Raw genomic sequence first — 21681 nt, 5'->3', positions numbered from 1 at the left:
CGTAGTTTCTTTCGGATTTCAGTTTACGCCTTTTGGATGCTAAGAAAGTCCGGTGTTTTGTTGCACATCATTGTAATGTACGCAAAAATATATTCCGCTTCGCTTGCAAATGTAAACTGCGAGTTTATTCATTGCTTCTGTGAGCTGCTTCTCCAAAATCTTCTGAAGGTAAAAGAAAATTTTGCACAAAATGAGCGAGAAAAACAGGATATTTTCGCTAATTGCATCAGAAAGCACTCATTTATAACATTAATAGAAATCGAAAACAAAACTCCTCCTGTGCAGTAGCAACAAGGATAACACGGTAGTGTTTACAAAAAAGTATGCCTAGGACACAATCAGCACATAGCCGTTTGTGCAGTTTCACAGCATCAATCATCATCGGAACTATCTCCAGCCGTTCGTGCAGTTCCACAGCATCAATCGTCATCGGAACTATCTCCAGCGACCCTTCCAATGTCATCTTCCACAACGGTGTCCTGTATGCAAATTACAGCAATATGTCACCAGAATACATAATAGCAACTACAAGTGCACTGTGTATGCGCGCACATGTTTAAGTGAGAGCACGCGAGTGTCTTTGACCGGTGAAACACTTAACAAGATGTGATTAAAGATCCTTACCGGCATCTTATTCCAGTCTTTCAATTTGGGATTTGTGAGCATGTAATTATCTCTTAAGGGAGCCCAGGCTGGCCCTTCACCATCCACTGCGCCTTTAGACGCATGAGCCTGCATGTTAAATCATTCTCACATATAAAGCCCACAAAAGAATAATTAAGAAAATATACTTTAGCAATTTGGCACTACCAACAATTTAATGGAACCAGGTGGTTGGAAGATAAATATATTTCAGAAAAGGACCTTCAACATCAGATCCTCCAAACAGAATTGGAGCAATGGTCTATTTGATTGTTCAAATCATTGAAAATAAGAAACAAGAATGTCTACAACCATACCTTCCCCAGTAAGGAAGATCAAGATGGTAAAAATGATGTGGGAGAATGCAAGGAACTGAAAAAAAAAAAAAAAAAGTAGCTGACCTTCGAAGACGTTTTGCCCAACTCTGAAAAGAATGCTTCTTTCCTCCGCTTTTTTATCACTGGAAACATTTGGACAACGATATAGGGAGATTAAACACACATTCAGAACAGAGATTTACACATTTAAACTCAAAATTTGCAACTGCCAGCAGAGAAATATGTGTTCCATGTGTCTCACCGACAAATATAGGAGTAATTAATAGACCAAAATGATCAGTTAGATTTGTGTAAACTGAATTTCAATAAGCATAAATAACTTGCCAGAATACACTTTGTTTACAGGGTTTGAATGCTAATGGTGAATTTGTGCTCAAAAGACATTCATGATTCAAACCAAGGTTTTAAAAGGCAATCAAATTATGTGAAAAATAGGATACCTCAAGAAAACGTTAAAAAACTGGCATTGATACACGGTCTATGAGAAAAATATAAATCATAAGATGACAGCATTCTTTTTTTCGGTTAATTAGAGAATGTGCGAGGCTGCTTGGAGGACAATTGACGGGGAAGAGACAAAGAGTCCCCTCAAAAGGCCTCGCCACAAAACACTGAATTAATATCTGCCTCCTAACAAAGCCATGTATGAAATCCAAATCAATCCATACGGCTACTCAGAGACGCAGGAATAAACATAAAATCACAAAACAGTTCAACACTATCTGTGATATGATGAAAACGTATTGCTTTCCCTATCAGTTTAAAATTCAAAACTAACTCAACCACATAGTTGATACCTGAAACTCAACAAAATAAATTGGCAAAACAGAGGGCCTCAGCAAAACTGAAGGTCTCAAATTGTAGCTGCAGTACTAAGAAGTCAGAACACACCTTTGGCATCTTTAAACTTGGATGGATTCAGTCCTTTCTGAGCATTTTGTGCCTTGTTGACCTGCATTAGACACGAACACAAGCTCATGACTCAATGCGGCGCAACAAAAACAATCTTACAAAACTTAAAACTTTTAAACTCCCAATTCAAAAACAAGCAAACAATTAGATTCACATAAGGCAACTTACAGCATTGAACAACTTCACCACTGCACATCCAGCATTGTACATGGTAAATGTGAGCTAAGTCAGTATGAGAAAGAAATTTGATAACTCCCATAAGACAAATAACACTTGATCAAATATATCTTAACCAAAGGGAAAAAATTCCGGTACCTCCTTTAGTAGCAACACCGATTAGAAACTTTTCATGCGTGTCCAAATAATTGGCCGGCATCACATGCCCCTTTTCTATCACCTATCAAATCAAAACGATCTAAACAAATAAGCATTAAACCTCTCAAGCATAATGTTGATACATACACATTACAATTGAAAACAAATCGAAGATATGAACTACCGTATGCTTTTCCTTCTTAGCCTCGCCCTTGGCCTTGCGCTCCGTCTGCTCCTCGGCAAGCTTTTCTGCAACAAGCTTCTTGTGCGCCGACATCACCGGTCCCTGTAAAGCAATCAAATTTTGTTATTGAAGAGTCAAGACACAAAAACTAAACAATTAGACATAGCAGCTCAACTCTATATAACTCACCACTGCATTCAGAGAAACTGACTTCTTGATTATACTCCTGAATGCCAACCTAAACGCATTGCAACCCTCCGAAAACTTCATGATTCCGGGCAGAATCTCGCCGTGCTCCTCGTCATCTGAAACTCCATCACCCCTATTGCGACCACCACCACCACCACCACCTTCCTCCGACTCTTCTCCTGAAGACGACGCGGCACCGCCACTCGGCTCCTCCTCATTGTTTCCCAACGGTTTCGGTTTCACATCTTCCTGTTTGGACTCCTCCTCCGACTCCGAATTGTAGTCCTTAGCTCGTTTCAGAAACAGTTTCTTCATTTTATTGTTAAACTTCTTCGGCTTCATGGCTCTGATTTCCTCTGACGAATGTAACATCTTCGCCTTCTTCTTTGCCTTGGAGCCTTTCTTCTTCCCTATTTTCCTCTTCCTTGGCTCTGTTGCTGCTTCTGGCAGATGGGTTTCTTCGGCCATGGCGTCCTATGCTCCAAACCAAATCAAGGTTGAATCTTTGCCTGCTGCTGCTGCTGCTGCTTCCGCCGATAACTGGCTGGGCTATTTGTGAAAAAGAAAAATTACTAGCAGAGAAGAAATTATAAACCGGCGGCACAAAAGAAGACAGTTTGCCCTATTTTTGTTTCTATAATTTGCTTAGACGATGGCGTTTTATCAAGAGCAACTCCACCCCCTAAGACTTTGCACCAGCATCAAGCCCATTTATCCACTTCAATAAACAGTAATAGACCCTAATGAACAGTAATAGGCCAAAGCATCTCCACCCCAAAATAAATGTGCTGGCACTCAGTCTAAAAATACGCTGGTACAAACGATCTCCACCCCTACAAAATGTGCTGGCACCCAGTCCATTTAAAATATTAAATAATTGTTTTATAAAATAATAAATAAATAAAAAGTTTTAATTTCGGATAGGATTTTTAACCAATCTCGTCACGCCACGTGTCATTATCTGAATGTACTATTTTTTGAATAGATTTCCGCTAAGATTTTCAACCAATCCCGACAACTCACGTGTCACTTCCTGTTTACAATAATTTAGGCAAGATTTTGATAAGATTTTTAACCAATCTTGTCACGCCACGTGTCATTATCCGAACGTACTATTTTGTAGATAGATTTCTAATAAGATTTTCAACCAATCCCGACACGCCACGTGTCACTTCCTATTTACAATAATTTAGCCAAGATTTCGATAAGATTTTCAACCAATCACGTAGTGCCACGTGGCATTGTCCAGAACCTCATCTTTTCTTTTTTTGTCCATATAAACCCTACATCCCTACATCCATCCTCACACTAAACTCAATCCTTTTTTTTAGCTCAGAATTCTTCTTTATTGTTTTCAAATCTTGAGTTCTTACAATGTCTTCTTCAAGGAGAGCGTATAAACAGTTGCAAGAGCAGCAGAAAAGGTTGTTGGCACAACAGGAAGAATTGGTCAATCTTGACCAAGGTGGAGGTGGAGATGAGGTCTTCGCAATGGAGGAGAATGAGGATGATCACCATAGAAGGCGGAGGGCCTCACATTCCTGCCGTATCATGGAAGCTATGGGTCAGATAGCCCAACTCAGACGTGCGGCAAACATCGATAGAAGAAGGGAAAGACGAGGTAAAGATTTCTTGGAAGATTATTTTATTCCCAACAGCGTTTTCCCTGATTATGTTTTTAGACGTCGTTTTATAATGCAACGAAGTTTGTTCGATAAAATCATGAGTGATGTTTGCAACCATGATCCATATTTTGTGCAAAAAGAGGATGTTTTTCATGTTCTAGGTCTTCTTCCTGAGCAAAAAATTACGGCTGCCTTGCGAATGCTTGCATATGGAGCATCTGCAGATTAAGTGGATGAGATCGCAAGGATGGGAAAAACAACAGTTCTGGAGTCCCTGATGCGGTTTTGCTCTGCAATTGAAGCCCTCTACACCAATGAGTACTTTCGGCAACCCACGCCAAGGGACATACGAAGGCTTCTAAGGAAGGGTGAGATGCGAGGCTTCCCTGGCATGATTGGAAGCATCGACTGCATGCACTGGACATAGAAAAACTGTCCAAGTGCGTGGCAAGGAGCTTATGGCGACAGAAAAGGAGCCAAAAGCATCATTTTGGAAGCGGTGGCTTCTTTTGATACATGGATTTGGCATGCTTTTTTTGGTGTTCCAGGAGCTCAGAATGACCTAAATGTCCTTGCCCAATCTCCAGTGTTTGACGAACTGCTACAAGGAAACGGGCCGAGATGCACATATTGGGTTAATGGTAATAAATACGAGGGACCATACTACCTTGCAGATGGTATTTACCCAAGGTGGTCAACATTTGTCAAAACAGTGCCACATCTGTAGAGTGAAAAAGAGAAACACTTCGCAAAGTGTCAAGAAGGGCGTAGGAAGGATGTTGAGCGTTGTTTTGGTATCCTGCAAGCTCGTTGGGCCATTGTCAGGGCTGCAGCTAGAATGTTTGATGTCGAGACTCTTCGATCCATCATGATGACGTGTATTATTCTCCACAACATGATTGTTGAAGACGAGTATGATTATGATGCCGTCGATGAGCCAGATCCGATGAACAACTCAAGAACACAAATCTACTATGCTCATGACCGGACCGAAGATCCCGTGCAACACGAGTCGTTGGAACGGGATGGACGTTACAATGAATTGATCGTTCAACGGTACACTTCATTGCAAGAGCCATACTGGCACATAACCCGCCAGAATGACTTGATTGACCATCAGTGGAGATTGCACGAAGGCAAAGATAATTAAAATAAGGCTTGTGGTTGAAGAATAAAGTGTATTGTTTTTTAAGTAATCTTATTTAGTGTGTTTGTTTTTTTTTTTTTAAGTTTAAATGGTGAGGTTATGTAATTTTATTTGGTGTTTTTTTTTAAATGTTTATTTGGTGAGTTTATGTAATCTTATTCAAATATTTAAATAAAGTACAAAAATTACATAAGAAATTAAATAAAGTTCTAAAAGTAAATAAGAAATTACATAAGAAATTAAATAAAGTTCTAAAAATAAATAAGAAATTACATAAGAAATTAACTAAAGTTCTAAAAGTAAATAAGAAATTACATAAGAAATTAAATAAAGTTCTAAAAGTAAATAAGAAATTAAATAAAGTTCTAAAAGTAAATAAGAAATTACATAACAAATTAAATAAAGTTCTAAAAATAAATAAGAAATTACATAAGAAATTAACTAAAGTTCTAAAACTAAATAAGAAATTACATAAGAAATTAACTAAAGTTCTAAAAGTAAATAAGAAATTACATAACAAATTAAATAAAGTTCTAAAAGTAAATAAGAAATTACATAAGAAATTAAATAAAGTTCTAAAAATAAATAAGAAATTACATAAGAAATTAAATAAAGTTCTAAAAATAAATAAGAAATTACATAAGAAATTAAATAAAGTAGTACAAATAAATGCGAAATTATACAAAGTCTGTGGAGTTAGGATATGTGGTGCTAGGATCTTGGTTGCTAGGATTTCTGTAGCTGGAACCCCCTTGACTTGTTTCGGCATCTCTTGCACGCCTCCTTCGCACGACATCTCTTTTTTCTGATGTCCAAAAATATTTTGAATTCGGAGATAGTCTTACTAGAGACTTATTCATAGTGTCACGATCTGTTTGAGTCATCCTTTCTTCTCTAAGCATCTCATTCTCTCGATGAAGTGCTTTTCTAATCATCTCGTTCTCTCGATTAACTATTTCTCTTTGTCTCTCAGCCGCCGCATCACGAGCCTCAGTAGCTGCTATTATTGCTGCCATAGCAGTAGCTTTTTCCTCATCTCTAGCCTTTTCCCATGCCATGTTCAGTTCACCTTGACGAGTAAGTTCCTTCATATATTTAGTGTAGTCATTTTTGGAAGAACTACCTTTTTTCTTTGATGCCTTTTTACCTTGAGGCCTGAGTGACTGATGAGTCAGTTGGGTCTCTGGCACTTGTTCAAGCGTCCCTTCCGTGTCTTCAAATGTGTTGGCTTCTTGTTCGGCTGTGTCTGCTTCTGGCGAACTGTGTAGACTCATACCGTGCATGACAACTTCTGGACCGGTTGCCACAATTTTGTATCTAGGGCAATCTTTGACAATTTGCCAACATTCCCATTTGTTGAATGATTTGTTATGGTTCTTTGCATTGTAGAATGCTTGTGCTTGTATTGTCTATAAAAATGTGGGATAAGATAGTATTAAAAAATACGGGTGTAACATAAAATATTGATGGACGTGGAATGCATATAAATTACATAAGAAATTACATAGAAATTACATAAAAGAAATTAAATAAATTAAAATATTGATGTGGGTGTAACACAAATAAATAAATTAAAATATTGATGGGCGTGGAATGCATATTACATAAAAATTACATAAGAAATTAAATAAATTAAAATATTGATGTGGGTGAAATGCATATAAATAAATAAAAATATTGTTACCTCATCCGCTAAACTTATCCCACTACGCAGATTACCAGAAGCATGAGAAAGGGCGTTTTTCCAACAAGTAAAGGATGCGTTGAGTTTTTTCCAACGACCTTGAAGACCTTGACTAGATCTGGCATCTTTTCCATGTACATCTTTTCCATGTACATCGCAAAACGATTTCGTAATTTTACTCCACATTTCTCGCTTATCCATCTCATTACCCGTAATCGGGTCATGAGTAGTGCGAACCCAACATTCACACAACGTAACATCTTCACTGAGCTTCCACGAAGTCATTTTTTTCTCTCAAAGTGTACAAAATATTCAAATGTAGAAAGTGTAGAAAGTGTAGAAAATATTGAAATGTGGTATAATGTGGAAGATAAGGGTTAGGTATTTATAGAAAAAAAATTATTTTTTTAAAATTTTTCTGCATTTTTTAAAAAAATTTCACAATTTTTAATTAATTTTTAATAAATTTTAATGTTGTAATTAATCTGGACCGTTGGATTTGAAAAATAATCAAATCCAACAGCCAACCAGCTGCCACGTGGCCAACGGTCAAATTTCTAACTGTTGGGCCTTTTTTTTTTTTTTGGTGAAAAAAACGTGGACCGTTGATCTGTGATCAGACGGTCCAATTTAAAAGTCAAATTTAAATTTTTTTTACCATTGGAAATCCAACGGCCTACAAAAACTAGCCGTTGGAAATCCAACGACTCTGAGGAGGGCCACGTAGCCCTCAGCCGGTCGAACGCAAGTTGCCCTGCACGCGGGCCCCACCGCCTGCAAGGGCTGTCGGCTACTCGCGCCTAGTCGCGCGTGTTGTGCACGCGCCAGGGAAATGGACCGGCTTCTGGGTCTGTCCGAAATAGGCTGGGCTGCTGCCTGGCTTGGGCTGGGTGCCAGCCTATTTGGCGGGCTGGAGGTGATGGACAGAGTCTCGGCCTATTTTTTTCACTTGGTGCCGGTCCAAATGCCTTGGGCTGGAACTGCTCTTACATGTGGCCTAATATCCTAGCAAATAAAGTATTAGTTTTCTATCCATGCACTTTTGATAGGGTAGCTGCCAATATACCAATGGTGATTCAGGCTCATATGTCCTGCCATCAAGCCGTACGTGACCTAATGCAAGGGCCTCAACTCCTCTCATAATGGGCTAGCAGTAATGTCGTTCAAATTTGTCATGGGCGAGAATCGAAGTTTAGACATCTAACTTACCAGTGAAGAAGAATACTACTAGACCATATGTAAAACTAAGTGGCACTAAACCTCAAATTTAAGATTTATACTGTAAAAACTCTTCCATTAGAGGCAATATTCTTTCAGAGATACAGATTTCTTTTAGATTTCTAAATAAATCTTCAAAAAAGTGGTGGGAGTCCCGAAGTAAGAATTCCAATTGAAAATGCTCTTCCCATTGAAAATTCTATCAATCTAATGGCTGTTAACATTGCAACTCATGATGAAGAGTTGTGACCAAAATTAAGAGAAATAAGTAATTAAAGTGGTGTAATACCTCCTTGAAGAGACATGTGGACCTGGGTGCATACGGGCATATTGAAGACCACCAATTCTCTCTTTATTCCGTGTATAATTCAAAACCTCCTCCATTGTTATATTATTTTCTTATACAAAAGCTCTAGTAACTAATATCTGCAAATTAGTTTCTAGTTTAATCTTGAGCGTTCTTATCTCTTTTAAGTGTTTGGGATTTGTCTTAAGAGTGTAAAATTTTGACAAACAATGAACGGAAGGCCGGGTTTCATTGTATCCACAAGGCTTATTCGTATATTCTCTTTACACATTGGATATGGGGCGAATAGAGTCCAGAAGATAGCATATATACGTGCCTTACCGCAATCTTTTATCCTTCATCATAAGTTCATAACCATAACTCACATGTTTACAAAATTTTCCCCAACAGTTTTCAGACTCTATTTCTAGCCTTTGGTTATGGACTCTGAGGGAAGATTGCTTGGTTCGATAATATATCATATATTCTGTGGATGCATTGAATTGGTGGAGGCAACAATGGAGACAACGATTTGGTGGAGGCAATGCAAGAGGGGCAAAGTAATATGATTTCAAATTTATGTAAGACAATTTCAATGCTTATACATAACTGGTACAAAATTTTATAAACGAAATTCTAAATGTTTGATTGGTTTAGTTATGAGAATTACAAATATGCATATGCTTGAATTATGTAGATCACTTGGTATATGTTTAATTAAGACATAAAGTGGATTGGATGTCATCGTTCCATTTCATGTTGCTTCTTATTGTATATATGTCGTGCGCAGTCTTCTTTTCTTTGAAAATGTTTAATTTTATACTATTGAGGAAATTGCAGTGATAGATATTGGAACGGTATGGATTACTTATATGGCATGAGGTTGTTAGGACCTGTGACTTAAAAGTGGCAACTGCCTTACAACAGCAAACTGTCCTGTCTAATGCAAAAGGACTTGTATCTTTTGCGATTGCTGCTGTTATGTGTTGTTGTGTTCTTGTTACTGAAAGCATGCTTGAAGCGGTGCATGCGCTTACTTTACTTCTTCATAGACATGCTTTTGTTAATACATGAATAAACTTAAAAGCCAAACTGGAAAAGTGATTTGAAATTAGTGCTTTTGTTGACATTCAAAACTATAATATCATGCTGTTGGTGATTCATATATCTTTTGGTAGGCTGCTTATAATTTGCTGATGCATATCTTGATATTGTGATGTATTTCTTTTTGTAAAATTTTGATATATATTATGCATGACGGTACGTAAATTATCCAAATAAGAAGGTTAATGGGATCTTAATTAGCATACTGCAATTGACTAGTGCAATGTGCGCGCTAAATGAATTTAGTTTTATTGTTAAATCAAAGATTAGCCTCTAGTGAAGGTCATGTATTGCAATGAACAAACTATGATTTTGGACAAAGTTGGATCTCAGTAATTGATCATGAGGTTTGCAAGGAGTAGAGGTAGGTTTACATGAACCCATACCTGCCATGTCAACTAAATCCTTAATATATATTAGGGTTGATTGATTCCCAAGAATGTCACCATTTGTCTTGTATGTGATCTGCACCCCAAGGAAATGGGTGAATTTACCCAAATCCTTTAAATAAAAAACTTCAGACGGTTCTTGAAATAAGTGAGCTCACCCTTAACATGCAATCAAAGCATGTTAAGAGTTGCAGAAGTACAATATATGAAGGCGATTGCAAGCACTAAGTGATTTTCATATAATGAAAACACTACTATTTAATTTTTCCATCCAAAGGTAACAGTAAGCCACAACACTACATCTACCACGGCTAATTGACCACAGACGTATAAAGTTCGTTATAAAAAGTCAAATTTAACCACGGACATTCGAAGTTCGTTGTAAATAATTATTATAACAACTGGCATAAACAAAACCATGGTTGAAATGGTTAAAATAACAACGCACGTTTAAAGCCCGTTGTAATTTAGCTAAATGTCAAAGTTCTAAAAGACACTAGGCGCTAGTCAGACGGCGGGCTAGGGCCTAGGCGGGGTCTAGGCAAGCGCCTAGGCGGACTAGGCAGATTTAATTAAATCTATTAAATTTCGTGTAAATAAGTGTCTATTTATACTTAAAATATATATAACTTCATCATAAACTACAAAACAGAATGACATATATATATTATGAGCTATTGGAATATAATGAAAACATGGGAAAGGAGCATATAGTGTGTCTTCATTTAAGTATTCAATAAGTTTCTTACAAATTTATTGAAAAAAATAAAATGCAAAATGTAAGTTATCTATTTTCTGTCTAAGTAAGTCGCAACCTATGTGAGTGCCTAGGCGGGTCTTGGCAGGTGCCTAGGCGGTCTAGGCGGGCGCCTTAGTAGGTCAAGGTGCTCTTTCTTAATTTCCAAACGCCTAGGCATTAATCAGGGCGTTGACCAGCCGCCTAGCGCCTAGGCAGAGATTTTTAGAATAGTCCACAACAAAGGTCGTGGTTGCAAAAAGTTTTAACAACAGCGCCTTTTTAATTTCCGATGGACTGTAACTGTAAGGGTAGTTTTGTAAGAAAAAAATAACAATTAAAAGAGATAAACAGAATAAAATAAACGTGCAAAAAAGAAATCTGATTGTGGAGGACTCGAACTAAACTGCCACAAACTGAGATAAAATAGAATGAAAAAGAAAAGAAATTGAATGTGCAAAAAGGAAACCTAATTGTGGAAGACTCAAGAAATTGAACATGCAAAAAGGAAAGCTGATCGTGGAGGACTCGAGAGTAAACTACCGCAAACTGACTGAAAAGATGAATAAACTATCAAGAACTCACAAATCCACATTCAGTGATTTACAAATCCAACATTAGAGAAGGAGGGAAGAAGCTTCATTATTGCTGCTAGTTCGAATGGTTTGAGTAAATTTTTGTTTTCAATTTTATTCTATGACGCTGCCAACAGTTACTAAAATCCAGCAAAAACACAAATTGTGCATTGTGAAGCTCATCGTTCCTCTTCTATTTTTGAGTCGGTCACAATTTAAGACCGATAGATTGTTTTTATTCTACTTTGTTCAGTTTTTGTATTTCTATGTTTTGCATCTATATACATAATGATTGGATTCTATCAAGCACTTTTGTTAGTTGTTACCTTTGTGCTTCGCCTACTTTTTCATGATGTTCATGGTTACATTCTGCAATCTACATGGAGCACATCCTAGTATTGCAACTCTCGTTTCTACTTAATTATACATACACATAGAGGCTCTCTCTTGTAGAAGTTTTAATCTACAAACATGACAAACCTCGCTATGTAGACGTGTAAACGAATGAGGGAAAATGCGAACGTGTGAGAAAATAGTTTCGCGGAAGCGGAGAAATAAAATCGATTGCTCCATTGTGAAAATCAAAAGCAAGCTCTTCTCCACTGATACCCAAAGGTTTTTATGTGAGTTTAGTTTTGCTTAAGTTTGGTTTACTTAACCATTCTCCTCTGCTTATATTACTTGATTATCCCTTCAGGCACTTCTCACACAGGAGTGGTCTTCTGTCCTTTTGACTATTATTTTTCATGTCACACTACTCTTCTAGTAAGAAACTCAATCTATGGCCTGGTGGTTTGAAATAAAAAAAGAGAGCCATGAATTATAGCAATAAATTTTTTTAGTATTCACTTGCATCAAGATTGCTTGCTTTTTGTGTAATTGACTTTGTGGATTTGATTTTTTCAATATATGGGCCTTGAGTGGTGAGTTTTGATTTCTAAGCTTTATATTTTTCCTTATTTGTCTCATTGGTGGTTGGTGGTTCTAATTCATGACGGTTTATAACTCAAATATGAACTACATTTACAGCCACCTGCAAATTTAAAGTGTGATTGGCTTGCAGGAGCGTGTCTTCTTGAAGAAACGATTGCAGAGAAGACAAATATCATTGGAGGACCAAGGTTGGAACTAGGACTCGAGTTTTGTTTTAGAGTGCGAAGCAAAGTCTCTACGTATTTTGGTGATTTGGTATATTTCTTAATATAACTACTCATTTTGTTGTTAATTTTAGTGTAATATTTGAATATATATGAATTTTAATAAAGTTAAATTTGCAATTTTGTATATAAATATCTATATATATTATTTTTATTAAATAATTTTTTTTATTTTTTTATTTTTACTTTTTTGAATTTTTTTTATAGCGAGCATTATCTGTGATCAATTTGTAATTCACAATAGCTATAGCACGTAGTGTTAGATCTCAATCTATTACAAGCATAATCCGTTACATTTGACAACATGCATAATCCATGGTAGAAACAAAAATTTTCTATCACATTCAGAATACTAATGGACACAATGTCCATGATAAATTGCAATTTATCACGGACATCCACCGTAGTAGATGAACTTTTTTCTTCTAGTGAGTGACTGATCCTGTAATGTATGGGGCAGTTGAGCAATGGCTCCTAATACGCATTGACTAGTTAAAATACTACAGTTACAGGGTACCGCATGCTTACCTATATGAGTGGGGAGGTGGTGCCGCCTTCTCTAGGCGACTTGGGGTAAGTCTCTAGAGCACTTACGAAGGTAGATATAGACACAAGGCAAATCCGCATGTCAGTTTTTAGAAACACTCGTAAGAGGTTCAAAAGTAGATGTGTCTGGTTAGGTCATATAGTGGGATCGTAAGTTCAAAGCATAGCTACTTCTCCATCTCGATTTAACTTTGATGTGTCTTTACTAAGCTAAGGTTCAAGTTCATAAGACACCTTAGTTATGCACTAGGCTTTCAAGAAAACTGCTCAAGAAAATTTTACAAAATGTTTTTAGTATTGTATTATTATTTTGAAAGGGTATTTTAGCCAAAATGATCACTGAGATTTGCATAACATATCACTTTGGTCCCTGAGATTGAAAATCAATAGAAATGGTCCCTGAGATTGTCCACCATCCATTATTTTGGTCATTCCGTTAAATGTCATGGAGCTCTTGGCCGAAAGTTTGGGCAATTTTTCAAAGCTTCGTAACTAAATCGTTTCTTAACCAAATTCGACCCATAATATATCAAAATGAAGATAGGAAAGTGTAGAACAAGATTATACCTATTTGGAAGCCCAATGGTTGCCAGAGATGGCTGGAAAATAGCCTGAAAGGTGACTAGTCCGCGGGAAAACTGGAAAACTCATCAAAAATTGGGTAAATTTTAAACGTTCATAACATCTTCAATACTCAACGCAATCAAGTGATTCAAAAATGAAAATCATACTTCTCGACGAGACGAAGAGAATGGTACCTTTCTTGATAGCTAAGGCCGGAAAATGGCTCCAAAGTGGCTGTCTTGGTCTCGAGTTAGCCACTTTCGAGTCGTTTTCCGGCCAAACCACGACGAATTAGCTACCTTCTCTTCGTCTCGTTAACAAGTATGATTTTTTTTTATTCACTCGATTTTGTTGAGTATTAAAGAATTATGAACGTTTAAAGTTTACCCAGTTTTCGGTGAGTTTTTCAGTTTTCCCGTAGACTAGTTACCTTTCAGGATATTTTCCGGCCATCTCCGGCAACGATTGTGCTTTCAAATATGTATAATCTTGTTCTATACTTTGCTATCTTCATTTTGATATATTATGAGTCGAATTTGGTTAAGAAACGATTGAGTTACTTGGAGGCAAATAGAATATGAAAGAAAGCATTTTATATGCGCTTTGAAGCAATCTTCCATCCTCCATCACAACCATATCCCACATGTTTACAAAAAAATTCAAACATCACCCCCAATGTTGATTTCTTCCATACATTTGGATGTCTAAAAGATATCCAATTCAAATGATTTTTGCATGAGTGATCTTCAAATGAATATCAAGAAAATTAACGGTTTCAATTCTGGAAATAGTAAAAATTCACAAAAAGTGAGATATGTGCTTCTGGAACGCAAAAATTATCCTTTAACCTTTCACACCCCGAAAAATAACTCAATAAAAAATAAAGGTTAGAATTAAAAATGAATGTAAGAAAAGCTAAAATAAATGTGCTGTCATTTTCCTTTACAATTATCCCACCCTTAACGCCCATCGAGGGTTTGGCAAAATAATCTAAATAACTTGCATTGAGTGAACTCATCAAATTGTGCAAGAAAAAGGACAAATAATGTGAGAGAGAAGAGAAAATAAAAAATTGGTCAATGGGCAGCACGCACCCAAGATGGTAACAAGAGGTAGGGTTTGCAAATGGTAATGGACAAGAAATAAATAAGAGATGGGCAGCACGTGAAATCCACCTGATACCATATCATTATCAGGCTTTTCCTATCAGAGTTACCTAAATTTCAATGAACTTTCATCGCACTACACGGCTCTCTTACCTTTCAAAAGATTATACATATGTATAGTCCTTTTTATGAAGCCACTCTTAAATTCTTAATCTTATAATCCTTTAAAATAAACAAATAATAGCGCATGAAAACATGAACGTATCCATATTAATTAATGAAAATACATACGGCGTCATGTACTCAAATTATAGATTGAAACTTTTTTTTCGCAATTTAGATTTGTTGAACGTAGTTATATAAAACAAATGAAGTTTTTACTACAAAACAATAGCATGCATAGTTAAACGGAAAGATATGATAATGTTGGTATACGGTGTTTCGAGTTTAGGGTTTGGGGTTTAAGATGCGGATTGGCCGTACGTATGCTAATTTGTGAAGAGATTTGGAGAGTTTTAATTTTTGTTAATTTTTTTTAAGATTAGGAGATTGTTTGGAGGAGGAGAATGAAACGCCCAGAATCTCTGGTTTCCACTCCTTTATTCATGACATGGAGACAAAACTTATCGATTTAAATATATATACATATATTATATATATTTCACCATCAAATCTGTGCTTAATGCCTGTCGGATCTGTATTATTGCATCCAGAAGCGTTTGAACTTGTCAGGCATAATATACTTTTCCAGATTATAGTACGAACGGTGCATGTGCAGGTCCGTGTCCATTGTGTGTACACCAGCTAACGGCCATTAAATGGAGTCACCAACAATGGTGTCTGTTAATGTCATATGTCATTTCTTGAAGAGGTATTTCTCAATTTCCTTAGTTCTTCCTTTCAAATTGATAGGGAGTTGTCAATTTTTTCTATGATTTAATTTTAGCCATCTCTAAACATTTTAATTAGCTAATTTTTCTTTTTAAATTTTAATTTTAGTCGATTATCCGTGTCCTGAAATTTTTTATTGGTTAATTTTCTCCTTGAACTTTAAATTTCTAATTGCAAAAAAATTATTTTATCCCTAATTTGGACAACATATTGTTTTCTTGTTCTTTTTCTCCTCAGCTAGTTCACTTCCTACACTTATTTGTTTGAATTTTAGAATTTAGGGGGGAAATTAGAGTTCTCAGTGGGGGAACTGGCCAATTATAAAAATTCAGAGAAATAATCGACTAAAATTAAAATTAAGGAGAGAAATTAATCAATTATAAAAGTTCAACGGAAAAACTAATAGCGCCTTACAAGTTTGCGCGGGAGAAATCAATCAATACCTCTTTCTTGAAATGTAAAATAAGTGAAGAATTCACGCAATAACCGAGTACATGGATAAATACTGTTAATAAATAAGAGATTTACAAACTCTTTGCTCACCTATCAATCACTAAAATGTCCTATTGTTTGACTAAAGAACAATACCAAGCTAGTTATTACAAATATATCATCATCAATCATCATTTGCAAAGTTGGCATTTCCAAAGATGAAGTTATCTACGTAATCTTATGATGAAAGTTTGGAAGAGTTAGATATGTTTTAATATTTATACTCAATCACAAAGCAGCATTTAGATCACTAATCCAACATCAATCCAATCAAGTTGGGTAAGCAGTCTTTAACTTAATAGTACAAATGGTGCTTATTATATATATACACACATAGCAAAAGTCCTTTTCTTTTGGTAGAAACCTTCAACGCGTTAGAATATTTCTTTCAACCCCGTACAAAAGTCAAATAATGTATAAAGTTGTAAGAGGGTGTAGCTGTAGTCGGTAGAACATTTTACACTCATGCACAGTGAGAAATCAACTTTTCAACACTTATTATAATATTAGAACTTAACACGTCATATTTGACATGAAAGACACGGCAATTTTAGTACATATTGCGAATAGGCGTGATATCAAATCAAAATAAATGCTAAAATAATAGATTCAACCTCAAATAACAAGAGGGCAAACGTAGACAAAGCATAGTTTTGATGTGGCTAGTGACTATACATTTGTACAGTTTTGGTCCTTCCTTTGCGTGCATGCATGAACCACTCCCATAGTTCAATTATTTACCAAACCAAAAGGACATTTTGGCATGTTTTTATGGGATCAGTTCAGATTCCAGGAAAGATGTACCTGTCAACCTAAACACACAAAATATAAACTTGCAGGACACTCCCTCTCCTTTTATCTTTTGGCTATGAAATTGGCAAAAGAGAATCTGTAAGATGTGAAAGTTCCTTGAAGAAAAAGGTTAAAACCCTAAAAAGGAGGTTTATCTTCATCCTTATGGACCATGCATGGCTAGTGGTAGATGACTTTGTTTGGCCATTTGCCGCGTGGCAAGTGGTGCTGATGATTGGAGTGCTCGGCTCCCATTGGCCCACTACCATGTCGTTTTTCTAGTGCTCCTTTGGAGAAACGACACGTAGGCAAGGGTTACTTTCCAAGAAAAGCGTAGTCCACAAACAAAACCTTACCGAGAAATGTAGACACATATGCACCTATGTGCAGATAGACATTGTAGCAATGGGACACATTGGCATGCGACAATTGGTGAAAAATGACATGTAATCAGACATCCCATGACACATGTCTATCGGAGGCGAAATCTTAGCAAGTAGGAACAATCTTACCTATATTTTGGCCACTCGATAACATGATATGATGAGTCTATAGAATTTTAAAACTTTGTGTTTTTTTCTTTAGAGAAACACTAACAACTGTCTTAAATTGAGATTTTTAATGGATTTTTTGGCATTTTATGTTTTTGACATTATGTTTTATAATATTAGTATGGAATGTTAAAAAGATGTGATGGAGAGAGTCCATGAAGAATTTTATTTTTGAGAAAGTCTCCTTAATATTTATATATTCTTTATTACACAATAAACGAAATAAATACGTTTATACAACTGACTATATACACAAAATGACTCAAGTTGCACAAGCCTTTGATGTGTTAAAAAATGTTAATTCTGTTGTGAAACTTTTGTTACAAATGTAAATTCATCTGATGATACTAGCATTCCATATTTGTTGGGAATGTTTGGAGGAAGGGTGAGAGCTGCTTGAGGCTGGGACCAAGGCCCTAGCAGACTTATGCAGGGCCGTGCTCCTAGACTCGGAAGATGTAATTAAGGAGAGAAGTGCAAAAGAAGAGAATAAAAGCGTGAAAAAGCAACACCAAATCAGAAATTAAGACATTCTAACATTAAAAAAAAAAAGTATTTCGAGTCTTAAACTATAAAAGAAGGTATATAGTAAAGCTCGTAATAAAATCACACCATTTGCCATGTAAATTTTCCATGACATCATCTTTGCAGATAAATCTTGTCATGCTATACCAGGTAGGTAGGTAAATCGAACACAAAGCTCCCTGAAGATAAAATTGGCAAGTAAAAGAAGAGAATGTTTTACCAAAACAAGACATGAAAATGGGAATAAAAGCAGGTTAAAAAGCCTGTAAACAGAGCAAGATGTTGATATAAAGTAACCATGGTTAACAGAAGATGGAGTCCGCATAAGACGGAAGCCTAACCATGGTTAGAGAACTTGGGTTAAGTTGCCGGTAATCTTCGGTGTGGATTGTTCCTCTTGCTATATATACATAGTGAGAGCAGACTGTGCAGAGCAGCCATTGTCAAACAAAATATATATTTATATGCTGATTGTGTGTGTGTGACTGCTGCCTAAAATCCCTTGAATCCCTTCTTCTTCTTCTTCCTTCAGCTCCTCTGGTCGGTACTCTGTTTTTATAAGGACTGAAAAAGCTTAAAAGCTCCAAAAGTCTCACTGTGTAAGTCTAAATTCTCAACCATTTTTTGAAGTTGCGGACTTTATTTTCTGCTTGTTTCTTCATTTTTCTTTTCTGGGTTTGATCAAAATTGTTCATTTTTTCTGTTAGTAATCAAAAGAATGCATTTTTAATGGTTTTTTGAGGGATTAATTCGAAGAATTCTAGATCTTATGATACATTTGTTGCTGGGTGTGCTGGGTTTAGGAAATTGGGTTGTGGGGTGGGATCAAGTTGCTTGCTTTATCTGTTTTGTCTTTAATTTGGTAATGATCTTGTGATTTTAACTGGTTTAGGCTTCATGATGGTCAAATTTTTGCTAGATCTTGATGGTGGTAGAAGCTTTCTCAATGGTTTTTCTTTCACCTTCCATCCAATCTTGCCATTTGGGTTCTCAAGATTTGGATCCATTGTTGTTGTTGTTTCTACATGCTTATTTTTTGCTTCAAATTTTTAATATCTCTGCTGGGTTTGAGGTAATAATTTGTTCTGCTCTTTTTAAAGTCCGGGGTATAAAGCATGGTTATTTCAGTTATATTTTTGAACGTTTCATTGACATTAGGGGGAAAGGGGGTGTTTTAATAAGAAAAGGTGTTGAATTTTCAATTCTTCTGCGGGTCATGCGCTTTTCATGTCCCTATATTTTGTGGATTTGCTGGATCGGTTTTGTTATTCTGTTTATTTGCGTATTCATGATCTCCATCTCTTTTCGATTTGATCAAATAATCTTTGTGCTTGATACGAATTCCGCTGTGAAAGTTTAAGCTTTTAATGCTCAAGGGTCTCCTTGTGATCAATTTTTATGATTCGATCTTGTTTATATGAAAGGTTTCTAATACTTTCCTTTATTGCATTGCAGGTCGGATTACACCAAGATATCGGTGACATTTCAACTTCGTTTGAATTAATCTGTCTCCCGTTTCGTGTCTTTGCCAGTTGATTCTGGTTTCACTGTCCCTCAACAATCTTGTACTGATTTTAGCTTGAGTTTGGATATTCCGGTGTTTACCATACATTTATATTCACAAATCCGAACCCCTCTAACATCGGTTTTGTTCAAATGGGTCTCTCAAGTCTACCAGCTCCATCAGAAGGAGTTCTATGTGTGCTTTTAGTAAACACAGCCCTATCAGTCTCCATTATCAAGGGGATAATCCGATCAGTCCTGCAAGTAGTTGGTATCCGTCTCACATCAGCCTCCTCATCTTCTTTCCCATCAGAAGACTCTGCTGAAAACCTCTCAGAATCATTTGAGTTCCATGTCAATCCTTCGGCTAGTTACATTGAGGACATCAGGAGCCATATCCCAGCAATTCGGTTTGACGCTGTGTGTAGCTTCAAGCAGCAGAAACACGAATGCTCCGTCTGCCTAACCGAGTTTGAACCTGAATCAGAGATCAACCGCTTGTCTTGTGGCCATATTTTCCATCAACATTGCTTAGAGAAGTGGTTGAATTACTCGAACGTTACATGCCCTCTTTGTAGGACTCCGTTTATGCCTGGGGAGGACGCACCCTGCTTCTGGTAAAGGGTTTGCAAAGCATGAAAATCGCGAAGAACTTCACGTACAGTGTTTAGTGTACAGGTATTTTACAAGAACGCATCGCCGGGCCATAGTGTTGTTATACCTATGTTATGTGCGAGTTAAAACTTTGATAGTATGTCGATCGGTCTCACAGACCAACATTTTTACGATTGTACATATTATGGAGTTACCGAAATTTACATATCTACGTTTGTCTTTGGGTTATGTTTATCGAATCTTCGAGTTTTACTTGTGTCATGGTTTACTGTGATATTCCCTTTCCTACTACTTCCAATCATACTTATGCAGCCATATATTGTATAGTTGTGCTTAAGCTGCGCTTTGAAAAAAAACTGCTTTTACTGTGCTGTGATAATAAGTTCATTTTTGTTGTTTCACGTTTTCAGCTTTTTTTCATCCAAAATTGTAAAAATAAGCTGTTTTTATTTACATATCCGTGAGCCCAATACCAGAGTTCTAGTTATATATTGAACGAAAAACATGAAGTTTTCAACTCACAAGGGCCAATGTGGTTTTGGTTTGTAAAGTCCGAATGGTTCTTAGACTATCTCTAATTATCGGGTTAAAACTTAAAATTTAGGTTTTAAACCTTCTAAAACTTGCTCCAGGAAAATACCGGTCAAGATCTAGACCTGGGTTAGTGGGGCTGGCCCACGGTGTGCGTGGACGCGCTTAGGAAAATGGGAAACTGCAACAAGGTAACAAGGCCAACTCGTTGAACGCGCGAGGCATTGACAGCAAGGGGGCCCCACCTTGATGTGATTGTCAGCCACCCAAAACGAGCCCAACGGCTCTATTCTGATCTAACGGCACGAGTTATTAAATCATTGGTTGATCAAGCGGTATATATTCAAAATAATTAATTTTAAACATTAAATTTATAAATACATTAAATCAGTGACTGAGATCGGTAAAATCTATAGTTAAAAAAAAATTCAACGGCCCAAAATTATATCCAACAGCTAAAACAATTTAAAAATAATTTATTGGCTAAACACATGTTTCATGGGGTCGGTTTAATGAATTTAATATTTATCGAAACCTAAATATTTTTTGGTTAAAATGTTCATAAAAATAAATTAGGATAATCTACTTAATTTATTTCTAAGAAAATTACTTTAAAAAACATTTAGCTTAAATTCATTCTTTAATAATCTCAGATTAAAATTTTAATCCAGAATCATTTTGGAGAAGAAAAAAATGTTAGGGTAAAAATTTTTAGGTGATATTAGGTGTTACTAAACGTATACAACTAGTGATCGAATTTCTCTAGGTGTTACTAGTTGTATACATATGGTTCTGTATAATGGTGAAACGTCCAATTTTCTTGTGAAATATAGGGTGGAGTTTGCTTCCTTCTTAATGAAGGTGTTATGAATCTATGGATGGAGTTTTCATTTTCTTAAGTTAACATCAAGGAAAGTGAAACTAGGAGGAGGCTTTCAAGGACCATTTCTTAATGGTTTGAGAAAATGGAACAAACCCTAAGAATTGAAGCATCAACTGAACACTTGAAACAACTGTTTGGAGGAAAAAATAGCTACAAAACAATAAACCCTAAGATCAAATAA

At 36.3% G+C, this 21681-nt stretch overlaps 2 protein-coding genes and 1 non-coding gene across 3 annotated transcripts; 1 reads left to right on the top strand and 2 right to left on the bottom strand.

Annotated features, from left to right (window-relative positions):
* Positions 1–221: 221 nt before the first annotated feature.
* LOC103951794 (RRP15-like protein) lies at positions 222–3203 on the bottom strand. The gene is made up of 8 exons (XM_009363247.3): positions 2581–3203; positions 2392–2493; positions 2208–2289; positions 2061–2080; positions 1872–1932; positions 1044–1102; positions 625–732; positions 222–479 (listed from the first exon to the last, which is right to left on the bottom strand). Exons 1-8 carry the CDS (start codon positions 3046–3048, stop codon positions 420–422), a joined length of 960 nt encoding a protein of 319 aa, XP_009361522.2. The 5' UTR covers positions 3049–3203; the 3' UTR covers positions 222–419.
* Positions 1515–1625, bottom strand: LOC125475054. Its single transcript, XR_007256389.1, has one exon. It is a non-coding gene; the product is annotated as a small nucleolar RNA U19 (small nucleolar RNA).
* A 15192-nt stretch (positions 3204–18395) lies between the features above and the next one.
* LOC103951795 (probable E3 ubiquitin-protein ligase XERICO) lies at positions 18396–20347 on the top strand. Its single transcript, XM_009363249.3, has 2 exons — positions 18396–18567; positions 19424–20347. Exon 2 carries the CDS (start codon positions 19625–19627, stop codon positions 20090–20092), a length of 468 nt encoding a protein of 155 aa, XP_009361524.1. The 5' UTR covers positions 18396–18567; positions 19424–19624; the 3' UTR covers positions 20093–20347.
* The last annotated feature ends 1334 nt before the right edge of the window (positions 20348–21681 follow it).

Source organism: the organism of the source record quoted next, unplaced genomic scaffold (assembly GCF_019419815.1).
Source record: "Pyrus x bretschneideri cultivar Hongxiangsu unplaced genomic scaffold, Pyrus_bretschneideri_v1 Contig13, whole genome shotgun sequence".
NCBI classification, from domain to species: Eukaryota; Viridiplantae; Streptophyta; class Magnoliopsida; order Rosales; family Rosaceae; genus Pyrus; species Pyrus x bretschneideri.
This window is presented reverse-complemented; position numbering and strand designations above follow the sequence as displayed.